Source organism: Dendrobates tinctorius, unplaced genomic scaffold, assembly GCF_039654945.1.
Source record: "Dendrobates tinctorius isolate UK_male_01 unplaced genomic scaffold, ASM3965494v1 ptg000007l, whole genome shotgun sequence".
In the NCBI taxonomy this organism is placed as follows: Eukaryota; Metazoa; Chordata; class Amphibia; order Anura; family Dendrobatidae; genus Dendrobates; species Dendrobates tinctorius.
In genome coordinates this window covers 28,916,843-28,943,368 of record NW_027361675.1, presented here as the reverse complement: position 1 = coordinate 28,943,368, position 26,526 = coordinate 28,916,843, and the positions used below count along the sequence as shown (strand labels likewise).

General features: G+C 45.0%; 1 protein-coding gene across 1 annotated transcript in view; it reads right to left on the bottom strand.

Moving 5' to 3' along the window:
• The window catches only part of YPEL2 (yippee like 2), a 120,270-nt gene that overhangs the window by 31,488 nt on the left and 62,256 nt on the right, over positions 1 to 26,526 (bottom strand). The window contains exon 3 of the mRNA XM_073572965.1: positions 1,817 to 1,860. Coding sequence (XP_073429066.1) covers positions 1,817 to 1,860 — 44 coding nt within the window. The remainder of the gene's footprint in view (positions 1 to 1,816; positions 1,861 to 26,526) is intronic.

Genomic DNA, 26,526 nt, shown 5'->3' with positions numbered 1-26,526 from the left:
AACTCAAATCAGTGAAAATAATTTTTTTTATATCTATCTATATACATATATACACACACACACATACACACACCTGGAGCAGTTCAATAGTGACCAAATAACTATTTAATAGAGTGCTCAGAGGCCAACACTGGTGTTAATTGGCTACACTCATATGATACCTTAATGACTGAGAATTTATGTACACAGTGCCTTTGGGGTGCAACACCTGTCACATGACCAACGTTTGCATGCCGTCACGGCTACATCGCAAGACTATACAAGTAAATGGGGTCACATTGCATGCTCGACGGTAATGTGAACAAGACACCCAAATATAAATCAGTTTGTTTTTTGCAACTTGCTAGTCACGGATGCAGTAACCTTGGGGTCTCAATGTGACACCATTCACCTGTATTGTGCTGTGATGCAGCTGCAAACTGACTGTGCAACCAGGGTCACGGCCATAGTTGCAGTGAAGCCACAACTCAATGGTTATTTGGCTTCAATGTCTACTCAATATGTATTAGTAAAACTATATGCATCATCACATAATATCACATAAGAATGGACCCTAAAGAGCCAACAGAAGACCACTTCACATGAAGCTGACTTGGGTACAGTTCTTACAGTGAGAGATCTATTGCATCCTGCTGGAGCATTGATAATCTGACCTGGAGTTGGTAAGGCTGTTTTATTTTAATTTTTCAGTGATCTTTCTTCAGTTTATGTCCTACGCGAAAAGTTTTAGAGTTTAGTATAAAAAAACTAAAATGGAAAGCGCACATAGGGTGTATTGTCTTGAAGAACCACAATAACAAGCAAGCCCAATCAGTTAGACTCACCTGCTGAAGTTGTGTGAGTCACAACAAACTGGGAATCACTCAAAGGTCCGGTCGTCGCTGGTATCCCGCTGGTAGTAAATGAAACAAATCCAAAGTGGAAAAAAGAGCCGGGCTGAATAAACTGCGCTGACCAGAAAAAAAAAAAAAAACACACCTTCGGCAGTCCATATAATAAAAAACTTCTTCAATAAGCCTACGCGTTTCGTGGCAAAACCAGCCACTTCATCATGCCCTGATGAAGTGGCTGGTTTTGCCACGAAACGCGTAGGCTTAGAGAAGTTTTTTATTATATGGACTGCCGAAGGTGCGTTTTTTTTCTGGTCAGCGCGGTTTATTCATCCCGGGTCTTTTTTCCACTTTGGATTTGTTTCAGAGTTTAGTATAGGGACTCGCAAGTGTGAGGACCCTTGACGTGGGGGTTGCTTGGGTATTTTGGCCAAAAGTTTTCATTGCACATTTTTCCATTTTTATGCAGGATGCAGCTGGGCCCTTTCTTGCTGTTGGGTAAATTAGGGTGTCTGTCCTTATTCGCTGCACTTGTATAGCGTTGGGCAGACCACCTGATCTAACAGTATGGAAGTAATCAATACAAGCCTCATCTGTGTGCATTTTTAATACTAGGTAACCACCTCCTCCATGAATTGGTAGGTGATACGAATGGTTGCTTCATCAGTATTTTGCTGCCCCTGCCTTTTATCATCATCTACTCTCTACTGCATCCTGCTAGTGCATTGGTAATCTGACCTGGTGTTAGATGGACAGTTTTTTTTCTGTGATTTTTTTTTTTTTACGTGATCTTCTCCTGTGAGCCCTTCTTAAATTCTATTTGTGGATCAGCAATGTATCAACCATCACTATATAGGCAATTATAACAGCACATAATAGGGTGCGGCTACAAGTGGACATTGATGGTTGCCTCTCAAAATATACTGCTCTAGCTGATCCATATATTGGGTATTACATGCAATATATTATCTTGTTTGAATACTCACACAGAATTGAATAGATAAGCTCGACCCTGACTTCCTTGAAATGACTGTCAAGAGGGGGGGAAAAAGACAAAACGATTACAAATGTAAAATGGTTTCATTAGTATTTAGAACTGATTCAGTTAAATTGGAGAATAGGAGCAACAAAACAATTTTTATAAAATAAGACAATATATAGAGGCAAAATCAAATTAGAAAGCGACTGCTGTAAAAGTCACAGAAAGGGCTTCAAGCAGACATCCGTTGATCCCTGTCCGATCACAGACCGCAATACAGACTGGCTGTGGGTCTCCAAACTGAGCGTGATCACCTCATAGAAATCTCTGAAGCGATCATGCACCGGTTGGGAAAACCGCTGCTAGTCCATGCATTGCGGTCCTTGATCGGACCAAAATCCACGGACATCTACATGAGCTCTTACGGAAAGGCTCTGTTCACATATGCAGCTTGTAATGAATCCTGTATTTTATGGGGGAGAAAAAAAAAAAAAAAAAAAAAAAGAAACTTTGGTTAACAAATCCATCTTTGACCCCTTCTTCCAAGAGTCATAGCCTTTTAGTTTTCTTCTGAATTAGCAGTATAAAAACAGGAAAAATATTCTAAATACAGATGTGAAAAATAAAAAGCAGAGACCTGACAAGACTAGCACCAAACCAGTAAAGGCGCAGCCACAGACACACTTGGCGCAAGCTTCCCCAGCTAAGTGAGCCTTAAAGGGCCAGGACACTTCCACCCAGCTCCCAGTAAATGGGAAGGGGACTTTGACAGAGCCCTTCTCAGGTCCGCTGTCGCCAAGCAGCTTACATATGGCAACATGGTATGAATCAAGTCGAGATACCTCTGCGAGAAAGGGAAACAAACCAAGACCAATGCTTAAAGAGAGCAACCTTAAATATGGTGTTATATCATGTGTGATTTGAGAAAGTAAATGAAGAAATTATGGCACATATCATGAAAACATACAAGTAAGGCTTGTGTCAGGGAGCCTCGAGTGTAGTAAAAAGGTAAGAAAGCAGAGGGGAATTTTGAGGAAGGGTCAGCAACACTTATGATGTAGGACATCAGATCAAATGGTTGCAAATTTCTAAAAATAAATAAAACTTGCACACATCACCTGCCCCCTATTTTTTTTGTTACACCTTGGATTGCTGATACACATTATACACCTAATGTTTTAGGTGTTTATTTAAGTGCTTAACCCCTTACAGACATTCGCTGCGCATAATGTCTATAGCACAAGTCGGTAACAGGTGTATTGAATAGGCTCATGAGGTGAGTTGCCCCATACTCAGCAAGTAATGACAGTGTCTCAGCAAGGACCTGCCTGTAACAGCCAAAAGGTGGAGTAGAGCTCTGGTCATGACTGTTGATCTGTTAAATGTCAGTGTCAAACGCTGACAGCGGCATTAATAGAGCATCGGCATTGTGACCCAATCGCGGGGCGCCGATGGGTTGCTATGATAGTAGGAGATCTGTTGACCTCTGTGCCGGTCATTATGGAAATCCCTTGACACCTTGCCCATGGCCAGGCTTCAGAAGAGACCATGTTATTTACTATATGAAGCAAACTGTTGTATTGCCATGTACAGTGCAAGTGATCAGACAATTGCAGGTTCACAACTTATGGGGGTTAATAAATACAATAAGGGGGAAAAAAGTTAAAAAGAAAAATATATAAAACGTTAAACTACCCCACTCCCCCCCCATTAAAAATAAATGGATTTAAATAAAATACATGTGGTATCAACATGTCCAAAAGAGTCCGTTCTATCAGAATTTAAAAATTATTAACGAAATCGGTAGACATCATGGACAGAAATGTAACAAATTGTCATATTAATCCCTAAACCGTATCAATAAATATAATGTCTCACACTGCAAAAACTAAGCCCCCAGACCGCCATCATCCAAAAAAAATTAAAATGTTACGGGCCTTGTAAATGTTTAATTTTCACAAGGGGTAGTAGGAATACAAGATTATAATATCACAGTTATAAAAATGAACCAATAGGAAAAATGTCCTATTGCTGTCGTGTACTGGCAGGAAGATCTCGGAGGGCGCACTGCGCATGCGCCTAACATTTTATTCAAGGAAGATGATGCGGAGGGTCAGGGGACAGAGCAGGAGCACCCAGGGATGGAGATAAAGGGTGGGCTCGGGAGACTCCATTTCTCTCTTCTATGATATGCTAGATCATATCAGAGGAGAGAGAAATTAATTGTAAATCAGACTTTGTGATCGCAGTTATTCGGTGAATAATGTCAGTCACGTGAAAGGGGACCGTAAAGAACGGCCCTGATCACGTTCTCCAGGGTCTCAGCTACCCCCGGTAGCTGAGGACCCGGAGATTTTACGACACTGGGGGGCACTATACCCTTATTTCTCAGGAATCAAGTCATCAATGGAGGAAGACAAATATCTGCCAGAAAACTCATCCTTGATTAGATTGGATAAGCCGGTATAGAAAACAGCCAAAAAAGCGTTGCAAGCCAACTCAGCAGAAAATGTGTGGAACTGGATGGCATAATGTTCCACACAGCTAGTCCCTTGTCTGTGCCCCAGTATGGAATCAGTGGTAGAGTGGACACGACCCAGTTAGTCAAATGTCAAAAGTGTTATCCCACTCTCACAATGGCTAAAGCATCCACATACAAAGTTAAAATTTACACCACTTTGATACACATCACCAGAAATTTTTTTCAGCCAGGTCCAAAGCGTATTGTGCATTGATTCACAACGCCCATTAAGGTCTCCATCAAAACGGATAGGAGTGGGCAAATGTGGAGAAGCTCTCCAGAGTATCCCAGGTGACTAGGATGCGGCAGATGTTGAGATCCTCGTGGCGAAACTACAGTTGTCCGAGAGATCTTGCACAGCCTGGACAAGCTCCCATTGACTAATAGTATGTTGCATTACCAGTCCAAAAAGATAGTCTGTATCCCAATGGTGTTGTAGCTGCTGCACCTTTGAATCCATGGTCACCAGGTGAGGTGGACCCTCTGAGCCTCAAGTCTGGGTGGGCAAGTGGCCCTTATACTGAAGAATCTCAGGAGCAGCAGGACGGATGAAGTAAATCTCAGTAGGGATGGAAGCAAATTAAAGCACAGTATGCACAGAAGATGGAGCACACCAAGTATAGAAGTCTACACTCTCAATCCCAAGATCCAGGTGTGTGTGTCTAGTGAGATGAGGTTATGGATCCATGCTGGACAACTTGCAAAACTTGATGTGGAGCACAACAGAGTTTAGTGCAAGGAATCGGAGCCTAGGATGTCCGGGATAGGCTCGTTATCTTCCTTTCATGTTATGAATAACAATGTTTGATCTTGTCATACTTTTTGAAGTCGTTCCCATGTTTAGTTAGATACTGATTAAAATCTTACTTTTCAAAGGGAGAATTCATTTATGATTAGCACTATATATTCTGGTTGAGCCAAATCGACACAGTACAATAGTGCTAATGATATTGGCTTTAAACTCTTGTTCAGAAAATGATGAAAAGACAACAACTGATTTAGATCTGCATTTTAAACCTACTAACCTAATATACTGCTCAGACTTGTACCTACTCAGACAGATTAGCAGCAAGCAGGCTAAAGGCTGTGTGTCCTTGCTGTAAACCTTCTATGGTTTAATCTGCCTACACAGCTCAGTGGTACATCCATTTTATTAATTATGAATGACAAGTATGTCAGCAATTGTATTTTTAGGATACATAGACGCCAAGGGAAAGAAAAAAAAAAAAAAAAAAGAAAAAAAAGGTCTCCATTCTCCTGATGCAGCTTAGGGACTTCCATTACCTGCAAACTCATGCTGTATGTACCAGGTTGTACATACTATTATTCCAGAATACACAGACAGATTTAGTCTATACAAAACATCTTTATGATACAACCAACTAAACATGGGACCATAGTTATGTTCTGTGCGTTCGCTCAATAACCGGACGCAAATGTAACAGTCATTTCAGTTTCTATGAAAAAACGCAGCAACATTTTAAAGGTTAAATGCTAAACATGAAGGAAGGACAAAACCAAAGATAACCAAAGATATGTAAAGCAAATTTACAAGTATTTAACCTTTCAAAAGGCCCCCCATTCACATTACATAGCAGTAATGGTTAGTTTGACGAGAAGTGCTCTCTCTATTCCTCCACATTCAGGAAAGTGCCAATTGCTTATGTTCTCTGTGAGAGCGCAGCTGACAAACTGTTGGCAGCGGCTTAGCTTTGTAGAACAAAAAGGAGAGTCAGTTGCAAATCAGACATACTGGATCCTTAAAGCGATCCTGTCAGCAGGATTTTGCTAAGTAAACTACAGGCATAGTCAGGTTGCCACTGTTAAACTGATTAAAATGATGCTGAACCCGTCGCCATCAGTGGGTTCGACCAACAATAAACTAATGTGTATTAAGGCCTTAAGTGAAAATTTTAATTTTTTATACTATGTGGCATAGTCATAAGGCCCCCCCCATGCACACTAGGCTAATGTTGGCTGAACCTGCCAATATGAAATGATTTGGCAGGCGCTATAATGCATATGGGGGCACCAGCCAACGGATCATTGCGGGAGATGTTGATTGAACATGTCCAATTTCAGACTGCCAATTGCTTTGTCTCCTGGGAGATTTTTCTTTCACAAGCAAAGATGTTGGTCGGTGGCTTACTCAGAGCACAGAAGCTCTTGGCAGATAGCGAGCTCCACTGTATGGGAGAAAAGTCTGAGATGGCTGCTGGCCAAACAATTGGTTAAAGCATTGTATAAGCATTGTACAGGCAACAGCCATGTAATATGGCTTTGGGATATGCATATTGAGAGTTCCACCAATGGACCTCCCCATCAATTCACATGATTTTACTAAATAGCAGTACCAGCTCACATTAAGTAAAAATATAGCAATATACAGATAGTGGGAGCTTTTTTTTTTAAAAAAAAAAAAAAAAAAGATTTGTAACCAAAGTTCCCTATTCAGGAACTAACAGAAAGCATCTCCTGCTCTGAAGGACCTGCAATATCCAGGCTCATAGACAGTCCATTGATGTTACTGTGTATCATGTAATGCTTCATTTTGATTGTGGTGGTGTCGTAGGGGAATTCTTACACTTTAAACACTTGCAAATAGGTTCCACTACAGATTATAGCTAATGACAGGGAGTCCCAACATCTGGACAACTTGCTGAAGGTCTGAAACACTGGGACTTAGAGCAGTATTCTAGAACCACCATCTTATGGAGCTTCCTTCAAGTTGGGGCTTGGCATTCAGGATTGATTGCCTCCTAGTAAATTGGGACACCCCGTGAGTAGCAAGTTATCCCTTTCAATTTTATCTGGGTCAGTCTGTTTCTGAGCATATGATCTATTTGTAGGCATTTCTCATGTACACCCACACTGGCATTTCTGCCCAAATTTACACATTATCCTAATAGAAGCTGGGTCTGTACTATTTTTTTCTGCCAGCAGATACATTAAATTTGCATCTTAGACAGACCTTTTGCAGAACCAACAGGCAACTGTAAAATGTAACCATTGTCTATTTAGGCAGTTTCATAATCTGGGGGTGGAAAGTGGAGGATGGGGTTTCACAGTCAATTTAAAACAAGGACACTTTGTGACTCCAACAAACTGCAGTAATAGCACAAGAGGCCTTAAATGCTAACATTATAAGTCAGGAGCAGGCCTTGTTCAAATACAGACACAGAAATGCAATACATATTGTCTGGGATATACAGCATCAAAGAGGAGACTGAATTTAACTTTTCTATACAGCCATTTCATTATTTTTAGGCATTTAATAAGAGATCTCAATATTTACCATCAGACAATATTACACTGCTAGTATTCTAGAGCTTGAGCTTATATCACAAGTATACACAATATTTGACAGGGGCTGCCTCCATATGTTGGGCCCAAGATAAATGAAATTGCTTCTTGACAAAAGACAGAAAAAAAAAAAAAAAAAAAAATGTCTTTCTGATAAAACAATGACAAGAAAGGCCAGAGAGACTAGCTTTAACATGGCAGCCAGGTGTTGACCATCTTAAAGTGAACCTGTCAGCAGGATTGCGCACGGTAACCTACAGTGTCCGGTTGGTGCCGTTATACTGATTACAGCGATACCTGGTTGATGAACACAGTCTTGTGGTTGTTTACTGTTTATTCTCAGTTTTCAGTTAAAGAGATTCTCATGCTCCGGGGCGGCCTGTGGTGGGAAGGGCTTTATGTGGTTCTCTGCTTACATATTCATTCTTATGGGCTTATGACAGGTCACTGATTCCTCAGTGACTGGCCCCCAATTTTACATACTGAATATTATATGTATTACAGAAAAAAAAAAAAAAAAAAAGGCACTGCATGATCACATCTATAATAGCAATAGTATCTATCGGATCACTTCGATGTTAAATAGTGGGCAGGTCACTGAGGGATAACTGCGCCAACCTGACAGTGTCTTTAGGCTACTCAGCACGATCCTGCTGATGGGTTCCCTTTAAATGCTACATAAATTTTACCTAGGGTCTCAACATGATCTCTATTTAGAAGCCTACAGATTTGGTGTCTTTTGTACATCTTTGTTTCTTCACTATTGTAGCCTCTTACATAGGTCAGATGGACTTCCATGGAGGCACTGTTCACAAATTAAGTATTTTGCAGCAGTAATTGTAAGCCACAATGAGGAGTGGAACAGTCAGAGAAGAAAAAAAACCTAAAAACTTAGAAAAGAAACATCACGTTGGCATTTTTAAAAAAAAATATATAAAGTGCTCTCAGTGAGAGAAACAAAATAGGAATCTTGTGGGTATGATACCTTTTAATGGCTAACAAATAATAGTGAATGTTGTTACAAAGCAAGCTTTCGGGACTGCTTACATCCCTTCATCAGGTTGGCATTTTTCACCCACTCCTGGTTTTGGTTTACAAATACTGAATGTGTGAACGTCACCTTACCCTCATTTATTAAAGACAGAACTGAAGCACACAGCGATTTAAAAGGTGTAGGCTCCCAGTGTCCTGCTGATTCAGAACCCTACCGCCTACTAGTTTAGCATCATTGCACCTTGATTGCTCTGCATGTACTCATTTCAGTTTTGCAGCCATTATGCCGCACCCTCATTTTGCACCGCTCGCCCATCTTTCTACACTACACACCTATAATAGTCATGACCATCAGCTGATCAAGGATTACAATAGTTGCAAGGAAAAATCTGACTCAGCATTTCTGACTGATGCTTCCAAATAAATGAAATGTAATTCTCAGCACTATTAGAGTAGCTCATATTTAAAGGTGACCTACCAGATAAACTCCTAAGCCAAGTCCACAAGTGACAGATACTGTCAGCTACTGATTTGCCACAAATCCTCTGCATTCTCACTTCAGGGTGAGTAGTTCATGCAGACCTCTGACATTACTCACAATTGTTTGAGAATTTATTATACATCATGTAATTAACTATCCAAACGTCTACCACCGAGTACTAGAAGCACAGTATCGTGAGACTTTCCACACGTAGATCATTTATCCACCGATTTAGAGACAGCTAGGCTGATATGGAATACGGTTACATTGCCGAGGAGAGTGTAAGGGCGGGTTTACACCACCGCCGATCAGAGATGGATTGTCAAAAGCCTGTTTAGATGAGCAAACCACATTTCCTATGTACACAGAACATTCAGTAAAATATTGCGTGCACATCTTTTATCAGCTGGAAATTACTACTAGAGGACTAGTAAACCTGCTGCCATGAAGTCCTCCAAATTCATGATCTCTGTATAACCCAGTCCCCACCATCGATTGGCAGCTTTCTGCCTGTGCACAGTACATAGAAAGTGGTCAGTGGTGTTGGTGGGGTTATAATTTGAAAAAACATGTATACATTTGGCAAGGAATCTTTTTTATATCATTATTGAAAATCAAGTTAAAAACAGAAATCTACCATCAGATCAGAAGTGCCCAGTTTGATATTTGGTCAATGCTTATCCCCTCATTATTCCACTTTTTTTTTTTCTTTAAATCTACAATACAGTGCCAGAGAAATGTTTTTTTTTTCCCCTTCACCCATGACAGCACCACCTGAGAGAGGGATCCGCCCCGCCAGGAACCTACTGAGACATAAGGGGCGGCACCTCTCCCCCGCTTCAGTTGGGTTCCTGTCCTGGAAGGAATCCCACCGTGGCGGTGCCTGTCATGGCGAGGGAAAAAAAAAAAAAAAAAAAAAAGACCCAGGCCCGTCGCGGGGAGAACAGGTAGCTTACCTGTAGTGCCGGCCATCGGGCCCTGGAAGCACAGTCCCCGGGGTTCCTCTGGGCGCGGATGGGATCCCGGTGGCTCCGGGGAGCCCCCACCGCACCGCCCTCCCCTCGCGCACACCGCATCTCGATCCCCGTGGCAGGGAGACGCTGGCTTCTTCCGGTCACTGACGTCAGCGGCGCTGTGGATTCTGGGTGCACCGGCTGACGTCAGCAAAAAGGCGACTGTGTAATGGCGCCTGGTGCGACGCCGGCCGGCTTTCTGAAGCGGTTGGCCGGCGGTCACATGGGGGAGAGGGAGACGCTCACCAGGATGGAGGCGCATCATTTAAAAGGAGGAAGCAGCGGCAGAACGAGCGGTGCATGATTGAGTCAGAACAGGAACGCTCAGTGTCCCTGCCTCCCTCACAGCTCTCTGGCAGAAAACATGGAAGCCATTCAAGCAGCAGTCGCCCCAGCCGCAGGTCGGGGGACTTCTCAAGGTCCAAAGAGCACAGGTCACGTGCTCCGACGCAGCCTCCGAGTCCGGTACCCTTTATTACGGGTGGGGAGTGATCTTCGTGAATGCTAGCTTTTTGTTAATAGGGTTTCTCTGTTGTATGCTCTACCCTGTAGGAAAGGCCCAGGAAAGCAGGAAGCAAGAACAATAGGGACTGTGCTATATGTAGGAATCCCCTAGCAAGAGACTGGCAGAAAGATCTGTGCCTCTTGCATCCAGCAGACTATGGCGGAGGAAGCGCCTAGTTTCGCAGCCAATTTGATATCCGCCCTCAGGTCAGAAATGAAGGGTTCAATTAAGTCCCTATTGAAAAAAGGGAAGAAAAGCAGGAAGAATCCCTCTAGTTCTCCCTCAGAGTCCGCATCAGCCTAGTCTCAGGCGGAACAATCCTCCTCCTCAGACAGTGACACAGGGGGTAAGCCATGTTTCCCTGTAGAAGACACAGATGCCCTCCTAAAGGCCATTAGAACCACAATGGGCCTACAGGAAGAAAGGGCGGCTAAAACCCTAGAGGATTTCATGTTTGGGGGGCTACAGGAGAGGAAAAAGCGGACCTTCCCAGTGAATGAGAAAATCCAGGCGCTTATTGAGAGTGGAAGAAACCCGAGAAATCTGGGGCCCTTCCGTCCACCTCTAAGAGATGATATCCCTTTGAGCACAAGGATGCGGAGATATGGGCTAAAGTCCCAAAAATAGATGCTGCAGTATCCAGGTCTTCCAAAAGGTCGGCCTTGCCCATGGAAGACTCAGGGGTGCTTAGAAACCCGCTGGACAAAAAGGCAGACTCATATTTGAGGCATGCGTGGGAAGCGACAGCAGGCGGACTAAAGCCGCGATAGCGGGCACCTGCACGGCACGCTCCCTCATGATTTGGCTGCAGCAGTTAGAAGAGAAGCTGGCATCAAAGGTCCCAAGGGAGAAGATTTTAGCAGAGATGTATCTCTTGCACAGGGCAGCAGCTTTTTTGGCAGATACCTCGGTGGACTCTATGAGGTTGACAGCTAGGGCAGCGGGACTTTCAAATGCTGCTAGACGCGCATTATGGCTTAAGGGCTGCCCGGGTGACCTACAGTCTAAAGCTAAATTGTGCTCTTTCCCCTGCGATGGTCGGTTCTTATTCAGCAAGAACTTGGACGATATCCTGGAGAAAGCAGGTGATAAGAAAAAAGGCTTCCCCAGGTTCCCGACGGAACAGAGAAGACAGCCCTTTCAGAGGGGAAGATTCAATAGGGGGCGTCCTCCCACTGATAGAAGATGGGAGGATAAAAGGAAAAAAGTCGGGATTTATGTTTGGTGGGGGTACCTCAATCTCAAAGAAATCGCCACAATGACGCCAGTATTCCAGTAGGGGGGAGATTGGCACTTTTTCCCAGGTCTGGGAAAAGATCTACAATACCTGGATCCTGGGCATTTTAAGAGATGGCCTGAGAATCCCCTTTATTCGCCAGCCAAAACCCATGGAAGAACAGTTGGCCTTGAAAGCAGAGATCCTGAGCCTGAGAGACAAGCGGGTACTTTACGAGGTCCCACATACACAGGAAGGCGATTCTATTCCGTTTTTTTTTTTTGAGAAAAAGGGGTGATCATTCAGGACTATCATAAATCTCAGACGGCTCAATCGATGGATAAGAAACCAGACCTTCAAGATGGAGTCAGTGGCTACCGCTGTGAAGCCACTACATCAAGATTGCTTTATGGCCGTAGTCGACTTAAAGGATGCATATTATCACATCCCTATCCATCCAGATTACCAAAAATACTTGAGGGTAGCGCTTTATATCCAAGGTGTACTGAGACATTTCCAGTTCAAAGCTCTTCCATTCGGTATATCCATAGCCCCGAGAGTTTTCACCAAGGTCATAGCAGAGGTGACAGCCTTTCTCCGGATTCACGATAAGGTCATAATACCATACCTGGACGATTTCCTTATAGTGGGCAGCTCAGAAGACCACTGCACGGCGCAGTTGAGCCGGGTGACTGACACCTTGCAAGAATTAGGGTGGATAATCAATTTCAAAAAAATCCAAATTACAACCCCAAAAAAAAAAAAAAAACAAAAACAGACCTTCCTGGGATTCATGCTAGATTCAGTAAGGCAGGAGTGTCTGCTCCCAGAGTTCAAGATCGAGAAGGTGCAAAATCTTGCCTTGGCGGCCCGGAACCAGCCATGTATAACATTGAGAAGGGCAATGTCCCTACTGGGTACCCTAACATCCTGTATTCCAGCGGTCAGGTGGGCTCAATTTCACACCCGACAACTCCAGGGGGAGATATTATCAGCACAAAGGTTGCCAAGAGGGTGTTTAGAAGGAAAGCTGGAGCTTTCCATAAAAACCAGAGACTCAACTGGTGGCTGGACGATGCGAATCTGACCTCAGGAATACCGTGGGACACTCAGACGACAGATGTAATTAACAGATGCAAGCTCCTCAGGGTGGGGGGGGGGCACACCTAAGGGGCCTCATAAGCCAGGGCTCCTGGACACTTCAAGAAATGGAGGCGTCTTCCAACCTAAGAGAACTGTGGGCAGTGAACAAGCCCCTAAGTCACTTCATTCCGCTACTCCAGGGTCGCAATGTACGCATGTCAGACAACAGGGTAACAGTAGCATACATCAACCACCAAGGAGGGACAAGATCACACTCCCTAATGGAAGTGGCGAGCGACATTCTGAACAGAGCAGAGGAATACCTACACTCCTTGACAGCCTTACACATAAAAAGGGGCAGAAAACAGAAGCAGATTTTCTGAGTCGCAATACCCTGAGGCAAGGAAAATGGACACTAAAATCGGTCCATTTTTCAAAAAGTAATGCAGCTTTGGGGGAAACCAGTAATAGACCTCTTTGCCAACAAGCACAACAGGCAAACAGAAAGGTTTTGCTCTCTAAACCCAAGGGAAAAGCCATGGGCAGTGGACTCATTGCACATCCAGTGGAACTTCAGGCTGGCTTATGCGTTCCCCACCAAGTGGCTCTGATCCCAACAGTTGTCAGGAAGATCAGAAACGATCAAGCCAGGGTGATTCTAATAGCCTCGTTTTGGCCAAAAAGGCCTTGGTTCTCTCTACTACAAAGAATGTCCCTCTTCGATCCATGGGTTCTGCCAGAAATCCTGGACTTATTAGCTCAAGGCCCAATATTCCACACTCCGGTCAAAAGGATTCCATCTGACGGCGTGGAATTTGAAAGGTCGCTGTTAATGGATAGAGGGTTCTCCCCTGGGTTGGTGGCCACTCTGCTAAAGAGCAGGAAACCAGTGACGACTAACATCTACGGCAGAACATGGAATAAGTTCATACAGTTCCTGGGTGAGTCGTTAGGAAAACAACCCCCGATTAGTACCATCCTGGAGTTCTTACAATCGGGGTTGCAGATGGGGTTAGCAGTGAACACACTTAAAGTTCAGGTGTCTGCACTAGGGGCGCTCCACAACTGCAAATTGGCATCAAATAGATGGGTAGCCAGATTCATTAAATCCTGCCATAGAGCTAGGCCTATTCCAATACCCAGAATAGCCCCCTGGGATTTAAGCCTAGTGCTAGAAGCCCTTACAAAGGAACCATATGAGCCGTTACACCAGCTACCCCTAAAGTTTCTGATCCTAAAGACAATCATTTTGGTGGCCCTTACGTCAGCCCGCAGAATAAGCGACTTACAGGCTCTCAATAAATCCACCCTATACGCAAGTTTTTCAGGATAGGGTAGTATTAAGAACAGACCCCGCTTATCTGCCTAAGGTAGCATCAGATTTCCATCAGGGTCAGGAGATTGTCCTCCCATCCTTCTGCGAGAATCCGAAAAATGTGTGTGGGGGGGGGGGGGGAATTCCATAGTTTGGATGTTGAGAGCTCTATTAGAATACATATCTGTCACTAGCCAGTGGAGGAGGTCCCAGGCCCTATTCGTAGCTTTTCAGGGTGCCAGGAAAGGCTATGGGGTTTTGAAAGGGACTATTGCTAGATGGATTAGGGAGGCCATTAGTGTAGCCTAAACAGCTAGTGGTATCCCGACTCCTGACGGCATCAAGGCTCATGCCACCAGAGCCGTGGCGACCTCCTGGGCTGAAAAGGCTGAGGTATCAATCGAACAGATTTGTAAGGCCGCTACCTGGGCCTCACCCTCAACCTTTTTTAAGCACTAAAGATTAAATCTATCCTTCTCTGCTGACTTAACCTTTGGTAGAAGGGTGCTGCAAGCGGTGGTCCCTCCCTAAGGTGTTCGAAGTCTCCAAAAATCTCTCAGGTGGTGCTGTCATGGGTGAAGGGAAAACCACCATGGTTACTTACTGGTAGCCGTTTTTTCCAGAACCCATGACAGCACCCGTATATTCCCCCCCCCCTTTTTCACCGTATGGGTGTGCACAGTTAGTAGGGTGCTTTTGAGTGGTGTGTTGGATTAAACATGTAACTAACCGGGAAGTCCTCTCAATGCTCTGTAACCCGACTGAAGCAGGGGGAGAGGTGCCGCCCCTTATGTCTCAGTAGGTTCCTGTCCTGGCAGGGCAGATCCCTCTCAGGTGGTGCTGTCATGGGTTCTGGAAAAATCGGCTACCGGTAAGTAACCATGGTGGGTTTTTTTATTTAGTGCCAATTTTTGTGTGTTTTTTTTTTTTTTAACTAACAGGCCACGTCTTTAAACAGCTTTGCATTATTATCCTGTGAACCATGCACCCTTGATAAAGACCATAAAAATTTGAATTTTATGTCAGTTAAAAAAAAAAAAAACCTCAAAAAGGAGCAGAGGTTAACAAAATAAGCACAAAGCTGTGCTAATTTTGACAGGTCCTCTTCAAGCTAGGTTCAAATGCTTAAAATTGGGAAGGTTGTGTCCACAAATTACAGCCATCAATGATTCACTGTTCCCACCTGCAACGTGGATGGTGCAGGACCTGACTGCTAACATATGCACTATTTGGGTCTGGAAAATGGGAAGGATAATGCATGCTGCAAGTCTCTCACTGAACTTACAGTGGTTACTATTGGTCATTGTGCTATACATGGACAGCACAATGATCGAAATTACGCCTGTCCGATCAATTCCTACATTTTCAGGCAAAATAATAACTTGTAGCACAGAGTTCTAAGATAGGCAATACAAAATACTGTATATACTTGAGTAAAAGCCGACCCGAGTATAAGCAGAGGCACCTAATTTTGCAACGGAAAACTGGGTAAGCTTATTGACACAAGTATAAGCCGGGTATGCATTGTCCCTCATTACAGCCCTGGTATGCTTGGTTTCCCTCCCGTTGCTGTCCTGGTATGTGTGGCTCCCACCCCCCATAGCTGTCCTGGTATGTGTTGCTCCCTCCCCCCTCCCAACCTTGTGTGCACGCTTCCCATTTTAAAAAAAAAAAAAACAAAAAAAAAACCACATCCTACTCACCCTCCAGCATGCCCTCGCAGCACTTCATTCCGGCGTCAACCGCTCTTCCTGTGTTAAGCGATCACGTGGCACTGGTCATTAAAGGTAATGAATATTCCCTCCACACCAATGGGAGTAGAGACACATGCATATTCATTACCTTAATGGAGTTGTTCCACGTGATCGCTCAGCACAGAAGAGCTGCTGGAAGCCGGAACCAACAAGATGCTACGAGAGCAAGCTCGAGGGCGAGTAGGATGTCTTCTGGAAGCCAATGGCTGCAGCTGTCACTGTGCACGCTGTAAGAGAAATGAATATTCATTTCTCTTTAGTAGCAGCACAGGCTTTAGCCACGGCCACCAGCCCTGTCACCCACTGCTACGCCGCTCACCCTCCCCCGCCGGATTTCTGGGACAATTGATTCGTGTATAAGCCGAAGGGGGGAGTCAATTTAACAATTTAAGAGAGTTGATGGGTCCTTAAAATTAGATACTATCAGGGCTCACTCACACTGCCGTTTAATCCAGCAGTGTGCTATCCAATGTTTCAATGGATGCACCCGCAGCATGCTATATGGTTAATTTGTTCAATAAGGGGCACATTGAGCATGTTAGAACTGCTGCTGAAGTGGTGAAGGAAAAAAAAATTTGTGCAGAAGATGCCCAAGTTTTGTTCAGTGTCTGGTTGGTGTTGGCAGGCTCAATGAGGGTTTCTGGAAGTGTATTGAAGGAACAGAAGATGTTTAAGTGATGCTGGCTTGTTAGATCAGGCTGAGATGTGGTGGAAAATCTATAAATGTGTTAGTAGAGAGGAGTTGAATGAAGAAAAACATGGTGATACAAGTTCTTGTATGGTAGAGTACGGTATGTAACAAAGTTGGCACAGATCCCTCTATGCAGGAATCAAAACCCAGATTGGTTGGAGACCTGCCATGTGGTGCCCCCTGTCAGCACAAAGAAACCATTAAACTTCCTACAGCCAAGACAGGATGGTATCTTTTGTTCTTATCGCCCAACCTATAGTGACCACAAGGGCTTAATAGCAAAATGGGTGAATACATACACATGCCAATTTTTACTTATTTGATCCCATAAGATTTAATTTAGAGCTAGATTTTTCTCACTTCACCAACTTAGGCTATTTAGTGCTGATGAATCACACAAGCCAGATTACAAAAATATTTAAACTCAAGTTGCAATGTAACAAAACAGGGAGAAAGCCATGGTGGGGTGGGTGGTTGTGTGAATGCTTTCACAAACCATGTGTGAGACAGTGACCCCTGTAACAGCTAGGGGGCGCTGCATGTTCTCCCCAGGATGCGCACGGAGGCATACTGAGGCTATGGGAATGCATTGCAGTCACAGGTGTAGCTGGGATTGCAATGGTGAAGCAGTGACCGATGTCACAGGTAGGGGGTCGCTGTGTAGTCTCCCCAGGATATGCAGGGACGTGTATGAAGGTCATAGGTGAGCATGGCAGTCACGGGCGTAGCTGACTGCAATGCAGACTGATAATATAAGTGTTAGTCTTGAACACGCTAGTGTCCAAGGCAGAAGTACGGAAAGCCTGCTATGGATGTTGTGTTTGAAACAGATTGCAGTATGATAGTGTTGCAGTCTGTTCCATTCAGGACCCAGGTTTTCCACGTGGCTGAAAGCCACAGGCTTCTATGATAAAAGCCCTGCAGGAAAGGGTGAGTGAGATCTGAGAGAGTCTGAGGAGTCTCAGGGCCAGAGTGAGGCCAGGCAACCCACAGCGTACATAGTGGTGCTGCCGTCCACGGTGACTATTGGAGGTGGATGTTTTGTGCTCGGAGGTGAACCGGAGGTAGACAGTTCCTGTGCCCAAAGAAAAACTGGAGTGTTTAACGGCTGCAACTAGATGGATATGGCACCCGGCTGCGATTCGGAGGATATCAAGTACTGTGTAAGGCTGTGTGCATGAGTAAAGAGACTAAAGGAGGCTGTAAGTGAGACATTGGCACGGCATGCAGTCACCCATGGAAACTGGACAACGTGAAGTCCAGCATGTTTAGGGACTGTGATACAAAGCCATGTACTATGTAGTGCTATGAACTGTTGTGAAATGAACACATAATATGCACTGAAGTTATATGCATTTGTGTGGATTGGAACCCTTCTGTGTGAAGATAACACATTAAAGAGACTTACGGTATGTTTGAACGTTGTGAGTCACTGCCTCATAACTACGTTCTACCGTTGCCTTATACGCGGTAGAAGACATTAACCCCTTCCTGACATGAGACGTACTATCCCGTCCATGGGCCCCGGGCCCCTATGCCCATGGACAGGATAGTACGTCTATCGCGATCAGCGGCGCCCACGTGGTGAGTGCCGCTGATCGCGGCCGGGTGTCAGCTGATTATCACAGCTGACATCCGGCACAATGTGTCAGGGGCGGTCACGGACCGCCCCCGACACGTTAACCCCTTGCACACCGCGATCAAACATTATCGCGGTGTACCGGGGGTTAAAGGGAAGCATCGGCAGGGAGGGGGCTCCCTCCTTGCTTCCCTGAGCCCCTCACGGCAGCGCAATGTGCAGCGCTGCTGCGGGGGCTCCTTTCCTGCAGTCCCCCGAATCCAAGATGGCGACGGGGGCCTTCAGGAAGCTGGCTTCCTCAGTGCCTGCAAAGGGCAGGCATGAGGAAGCCTTCTGCAGTGCCTGTGACAGATTGCTGATCTGTCACAGTGATCTGTGATGTGACAGATCAGCGATCTGTCACAGGACAGTGATGTCCCCCCTGGGACTATTTAATAAAGTAAAAAAAAGAAAAAATAAAAAAAAAATAAAAAAAAAAAAATAAAAATCGCCAAATTAGAAAAAAAATAAAATTCCCCCAAATAAATCCATTTAGAAATAAAAAAAAAATAAAAAAAATATAAAAGTACTCATATTAGGTATCGCCGCGTCCGTAACGACCCGCCCTATAAAACTGTCCCATTAGTTAACCCCTTTAGCGAACCCCTTAAAAAATAAAAAACGAAGCAAAAAGCCGGATTACTTGATATTGGTTGATATACTTTAACTATTGATATCTTTAGGGGGGGAAGTGAGCGGGTGCTGTCGTGGACTCATTAAAAGAGCATTACCGGTAAGTAATCCGGCTTTTTACTCTTCGCCACGACAGCACCCACTGGAGAGATTCCAGAGACCATCACCTGGGTGGGACCACCGTGCCAAGGATAGTCCTGCCAAAGCTTAAGTCAGAGGTTGATGAAAGATCGAGTCTATAGTGGTTATAGAAGGTAGAAGGGGATGACCAAACTGCCGCCTTACATATAGTTTCAATCGGAACATCTCCCTTTTCCGCCCAAGAGGTTGCCATTGCCCTGGTGGAATGCGCCCTGATGTTCCCTGGAGGATCTTCGTTTTTTGCGGAGTAGGCTAAACGAATGGCCTCTCTGATCCACCGGGAAATGGTGCTCTTCGTGACTCCATACCCCTTCTTACAGCCCTGAAATGAAACAAATAGGGCCCTACTCTGCCTCCAACTGTTGGACCTCTCAATACATTTTAGGACAGTTCTTTTGACGTCCAGAGTATGGAACTTCTGCTCTTCCGGAGTAGAGGGATTTTTATAGAAGGTTGGGAGGAGTATCTCCTGAGATCTATGGTATTTTGTTGCCACTTTTGGCAGGTAGGCAGGGTCTGGTTTTAATACCAATCTGTCTTGGTATTCTTGGAAAAAAGGTGGATCTATTGACAAGGCCTGGATATCACCCACTCTTCTAGCTGAGGTCAGTGCTACTAAGAGGGCCATTTTAAGTGCTAAGTATTTGAAGGGTATTGTGTCGATCGGCTCAAAGGGGTCTACCGTTAGGGCGTTTAAGACCAGATTTAGATCCCATGTAGGGACGGAGGTATGTGGATTGGAGCTATTCGTTCACATGCTGTAATGAATCGAGTTATCCACTTGTTGCCTGCTATATTATGGCCATATAGTGCTCCTAATGCCGATATTTGTACTCTTAGCGTATTTACTGCTAAGCCTAAGTCTTTCCCTTTCTGCAGAAATTCCAAGATTGGGATTATCGGAACTTCTGCTGTATAAGGTACTGTATGGAATTGAAGAAATCTTTTCCATATTCTAGTGTAAATTTGGGTTGTGGACTGTTTTCTACTTTGTAGTAGTGTAGTAATTAAAGACTCAGAGAATCCTCTTGTCCTCAGTAACTGCCTCTCAAATTCCACGCCGTCAAGTGCAAGCTGAGCACTTGAGGGTGGAAAAAGGGGCCTTGGGAGAGTAGATTGGGAGTCGAAGGAAGGACCCAAGGATCTGTTATCGACATAATCTGCAGCCACGAAAACCATGGTCTTTTTGGCCAGAACGGTGCTATTAAGATTATCCTTGCTTTGTCGTCTCTGATCTTCCGAATTACTTGAGGTAGGAGGATCAATGGAGGGAACGCATACGCCAGGTTGAAATTCCATGGAGCTAGAAAGGCGTCTAGTATGTCTGGGTGATCTGACGGAGATAGGGAGGCAAATGTTTTTATCTGCCTGTTCTCCTTTGTGGCGAAAAGGTCCACCTCGGGTTGTCCCCATAAGGCTACTATGTCCCTGAAGACCTTCTGATTGAGGCACCACTCTCCTTGTCGTAGAGTGTCGGCTTAGGAAGTCTGCCTTTTGATTGCTCTCGCCTCTGATATGAAGGGCCGAGAGAGACAAAAAATAGTTTTCTGCTAAGTTTAAAATTCTTGCCGCTGAAGACATCAGAGTCTCTGATCAAGTTAATAATAATCTTTATTTTTATATAGCGCTAACATATTCCGCAGCGCTTTACAGTTTTCACAAATTTTCATCACTGTCCCCGATAGGGCTCACAATCTAAATTCCCTATCAGTATGTCTTTGGAGTGTGGGAGGAAACCGGAGTGCCCGGAGGAAACCCACGCAAACACGGGGAGAACATACAAACTCCTTGCAGATGTTGTCCTTGGTGGGATTCGAACCCAGGACCCCAGCTAACCACTGAGCCACCGTGCTGCCCTCTAGGAGTTCCTCCTTGTCTGTTTATATAGGCCACTGTGGTGGTGTTGTCCGATAGGATCCTGACATGCTTCTGTTGGAGCTGCGGAAGGAAGTTGTATAGAGCATAGAACACTGCAGTCAGTTCTTTTAAATTAGATGAGTACTCGCATTCCTCTCTACTCCATCTTCCCTGATGAAACCCATTCTCCATGTGGGCTCCCCAGCCCTGGGGACTGGCATCGGTGGTTACGATACAGGATGGAACTATAACCCATGGAACTCCTGAACATAAATGGTCATCATCTAACCACCACTCTAGGGAAGTCAAGACTTCTTGTGACAGGGTTATTTTGTTCTGTAAATGACCACTATGTCGCTTATCCTCTTGGAGGATCTGGTGTTGTAGCGTACGGACATGGTACTGGGCCCACCGGACTGCCGGGGTGCAAGAATTTAGTGATCCTAATAGTGACATTGCTCCTCTCAAGGACACACGTGGTTTATCTATAGCTGCTCGTATTTTTTGTTTTGTGAGGGTGATTTTTGCCTGAGGTAGTAGACATCTCTGGGTCAAGGAATCTAGTTGAAATCCTAGAAATGTCTGGAGAGATTGTGGATCGAGTCTGGACTTTTGGATATTGATGATCCAGCCAAGGCTCTGAAAAGAGGAGATTGCGTCAGTCACGCGTTCAGTACATTGTTTGACTGAATTCCCAATTATTAGGAAGTCGTCTAAATATGGCACGATCAGTGTGTCCTTTTGGCGAAGGTAGGCCATCACTTCTGCCATCACCTTGGTAAATATTCTTGGTGCCGTGGAAAGCCCGAAGGGCATGGCCGCGTATTGAACATGACGAATCCTGCCCTCGACTTCCACTGCAACTCTTAGGTATTTCTGGAATCTATTGTGAATAGGGAGATAATAAGCATCTTTTAAATCAATCCCTGCCATTACACAATTTGGGAAAAGAAGCTTTATAGTGGATCTAATTGATTCCATTTTGAAGTTATAATTTTTTATAAATGAATTAAGCTTCTTTAAATTAATAATGGTTCTAAACGTACCATCTGGTTTAGAAACCAAAAACAGGGGAGAGTAAAAGCCTCTACCCTGTTGTTCCTCAGGGACGTCAACTAAAACTTTTTTAGCTAGTAGGACTCGAATCTCGTCTTCGAGAGCCTTTTGCTGGACTGAGGAATTAAGGCGAGTTATAACAAAGAACTCATAAGGGATCTGAAGGAATTCAATCTTTATTCCTTCCTTGATTATGTTCAAAATCCATGGGCTTAACGTAATTTGTTCCCATTTGGTAAAAAAAAATTTTAATCTACCCCCAACTGGTGGGTCTAAACTTTTAATTTTTATCTCTCCTATATGTTGGCCCTCTGAAGATGGTACCCTTCTGCTTTTCGTCTTTCGTGGCCCATCTATTCGTTCTGTCCGATTGTCTTCTCCCGAATGGCCGTCTCTTAAAGGTTTTCCTATAAAACGGAATGGGAGAATCACTGAAGGCCTTTTTCCTCTTTTGCCTTGGCGAGAATTTCGTCTAAGGCTTTCCCGAAGAGGAACTCACCCTCGCATGGGGTTGCACCAATTTTGGATTTTGATTGTGCGTCCCCTTTCCAGCTTTTTATCCACAGCGCGCGTCTGGCGTTATTCACCAGTGCTGCCGACCTCGCTGCCAGTCTTAGGGTGTCCGCTGAAGCGTCTGCCATAAAGGCAGCTGCACCTCTTATCAACGGGATGGCTGCACGCAGTTTCTCCCTTGACACTCTTTGCTCAATCTGCTGGTCTAATCGATCTAGCCATACCAGCATTGATCTAGCAGTACATGTGCTGGCTATTGCAGGTTTGAATACCCCGGTGGTGGATTCCCAGGACCTTTTGAGCGAAGATTCTGCCTTTCGGTCTAATGGGTCTGCTAACAATCCTGCGTCCTCGACCGGGATCGAGGTCTGTTTGGAAGTGGAGGATATGACGGCATCCACCTTTGGTATTTTAGTCCATTTTAATAGGTCCTCATCAGTGAACGGATACTTCCGTTTTGAGGCTGATGGGAGAAAACCCCTCTGGTCGTGTTTTTCCCCACTCTCTTTTGATGAGGTCCTTAATTGCCGGTATCACCGGAAATGGTCTCCTCTTTTTTTCCTGCCAATCCCGCAAACATAATGTCCTGCGCGGTTTGGGCTCCCCTTTCTTCTTCACACCCCATAGTATTTCTAACCGCTTTTACTAGGTTATCTACGCTGTCCAGTGGAAAACATGCGCGTCCTTCCATCTCCGAGGATGACGATGAAGACGTGAATGCGGAGCCCGAGTTTAACTCCTGTTCTTCCTCTGACTCTGAAGTAACAACGACCGGTTTCTTATGACTGGACTCTGAGGGAGTGCTGGCGCGGTTGATGGCTTGTATTTCCTCCCTAATTATGGCTCGGATATCTTTAGAAGATATCGTCGACCCCTGCCTGGTCTCTTTCTCTGCATTGTTTGCAGAGTTTTTTGGGGTAGGAGTCAGGGAGAGGCTCTGAACATAATGCGCATTCTTTATGTTTAGCTTTTTCTTTTTTCTTTGACTGAAGTGGGAGGTCAAAGGTAAAAAAGAGAGGGGGGGGGGGGAGGGGAGGGGGAGGAGGTTAGCTTAATAGGTAGAGTATATACTTTGCACACTCACCCAGTGAAGCTTAATACCGGGTCGGATGGCTGAGACAGTCTGGATCGGGTTTCTGCTGCCTCGCTCCTGCGGGCAGTCTCTGTCCTGGAGCTGCGGTCCCTGGTGGAGTTGCCCCCAGCTGAATCCCCTGCTGGGGTCTGCGACTCTGCGGGGGACGACATGGTTCCATCGTAGCAGCGCTGTTTTATCTTTACTCCTGTCGTGCCCCCGGAAGTCGCCCTGTGTCAGGGTGCATGCGCCGCGTCATCGCCATCCTACCCCGGAAGTTCAACCATTACTTCCGGGGTATAGGAGCGTCGGGCGCCGGCCGGCTCCTGCGCCACCGCTACTCACACGCGCGGTTCGCGCGCTCATGGCCTCACCTCCCACGCTGTATCCCCACCGATGGGGGGGGGATTCCGCCTCCGGATGCCGGACCGGCCCGCTCCCTGGTAAGACCGGGCGGCCCTCCCCGGACCCGGTCATCACCACTATGCCACCAGTCGAGGGGGGAGCCGTCGAACGGAATCTCCCCCGACGCTGCTTCCGGACCGCAGCCCCTGCCGTTCCCGAGGAGACCGCACAGGCGGATGCATGGCCCAGGTAAGATCCTGCAGGATCCTGCTCCATTTGGAACAGGAAACCAAAACTGAGGAGGAAAGGCGGACCGCCCCTTTTATCTTTCCTGTAGGGTTTCCTGTTCCAAATGGGCAGATCCGATACCTCCAGTGGGTGCTGTCGTGGCGAAGAGTAAAAAAACAAAAAACAATAAAAGTACTCATATTAGGTATCGCCGCGTCCGTAACGACCCGCCCTATAAAACTGTCCCATTAGTTAACCCCTTAAAAAATAAAAAACGAAGCAAAAAATGATTTATCATCATACCGCCAAACAAAAAGTGTAATAACACGCGATCAAAAAGACGCATATAAATATCCATGGTACCGCTGAAAACGTCATCTTGTCCCGCAAAAAACGAGCCGCCACACAGCATCATCAGCGAAAAAATAAAAAAGTTATAGCTTGCAGAATAAAGCGATGCAAAAATTATTATTTTTTATATAAAATAGTTTTCATTGCATAAAACCGACAAAACATAAAAAAAAAGACCTAAATAAGGTATCTCTGTAAGCGTACTGACCCGTAGAATAAAACCGCTTTATCAATTTTATCGCACGTGGAACGGTGTAAACGCACCCCCCCAAAAGAAATTCATGAAACGCTGGTTTTTGTTCATTCTGCATCCCAAAAATCGGAATAAAAAGGGATCAAAAAATGTCACGTGCCCGAAAATGGTACCAATAAAAACGTCAACTCGTCCTGCAAAAAATAAGACCTCACATGACTCGGTGGGTCAAAATATGGAAAAATTAGAGCTCTCAATATGTGGTGATGCAAAAACTATTTTTACAATAAAAAGCGTCTTTTAGCGTGTGACAGCTGCCAAACATAAAAACCGCCATAAATAGTAAATCAAACCCCCCGTTATCACCCCCTTAGTTAGGGAAAAATGATAAAAATGTATTTATTTCCATTTTTCCATTAGGGCTAGGGGTGTGTTGGGGTTTGGGTTGGAGTTAGAATTGGGGGTTTCCACTGTTTGGGCACATCAGGGGCTCTCCAAATGCAACATGGCATCTGATCTCAATTCCAGCCAATTCTGAGTTGAAAAAGTCAAATGGTGCTCCTTCCCTTCCAAGCTCTGCCATGCGCCCAAACAGTGTTTTACCCCCACATGTAGGGTATCAGCCTACTCAGGTCAAATTGCAAAACAATTTTTGGGGTCCAATTTCTCCTGTTACCCTTAGGAAAATAAAAAAAATTGGGGGCAAAAATATCATTTTTGTGGAAAAAATGATTTTTTTTTATTTTCACGTCCGAGCGTTATAAACTTCTGTGAAGCACTTGGGGGTTCAAAGTGCTCACCACACATCTAGATAAGTTCCGTGGGGGGCCTAGTGTCCAAAATGGGGTCACTTGTGGGGAGTTTCAATAGTTTAGGTACATTAGGGGCGCTCCAAAGGCAACATGACACCAGCAGACCATTCCATCAAAGTCTGCATTCCAAAACGTCACTACTACCCTTCCGAGCCCCGACGTGTGTCCATACAGTAATTTTCTCCCACATATGGGGTATCAGCATACTCAGGACAAATTGGACAACTTTTGGGGCCCAATTTCTCCTGGTACCCTTGGGAAAATAAAAAAAATGGTGACTAAAAGATCATGTTTGTGGAAAAAATACGAATTTTTTTTATTTTCACGCCCGGGCGTTATAAACTTCTGTGAAGCACTGGGGGGTTCAAAGTGCTCACCACACATCTAGATAAGTTCCTTGGGGGGGGGGGGGGGGGGGGGTCTAGTTTACAAAATTGTGTCATTTGTGGGGGGTTTCCACTGTTTAGGTACATCAGGGGTTTTCCAATCGCGACATGGTGTCCGATCTCAATTCCAGCCAAAAACGTCAAATGGCGCCGCTTCCCTTCCGAGCTCTGCCATGCGCCCAAATAGTGGTTTACCCCCACATGCTGAGTATCAGCGTACTCAGGACAAATTGCACAATAACTTTTAGGGTCCTGTTACCCTTGGGAAAATAAAAATTGGGGTGAAGAGATCATTTTTGTGGAAAAAATATGATTTTTTAATTGTACCGCTGTACGTTATAAACTTCTGTGAAGCCCTTGTGGGTTCAAAGTTCTCACCACATATCTAGATAAGTTCCTTGGGGGGTCTAGTTTCCAAAATGGGGTCACTTGTAGGGGGTTTTCACTGTTTAGGTACATCAGGGACTCTCCAAACGTGACATGGCGTCCGATCTGAATTCCAGCCAATTTTGCATTGAAAAAGTCAAACGGCGCTCCTTCCATTCTGAGCTCTGCTATGCACTGAAACAGTCGTTCCCCCCCCCCCCACATATCAGGTATCAGCGTACTCAGGACAAATTGCACAATAACTTTTGCA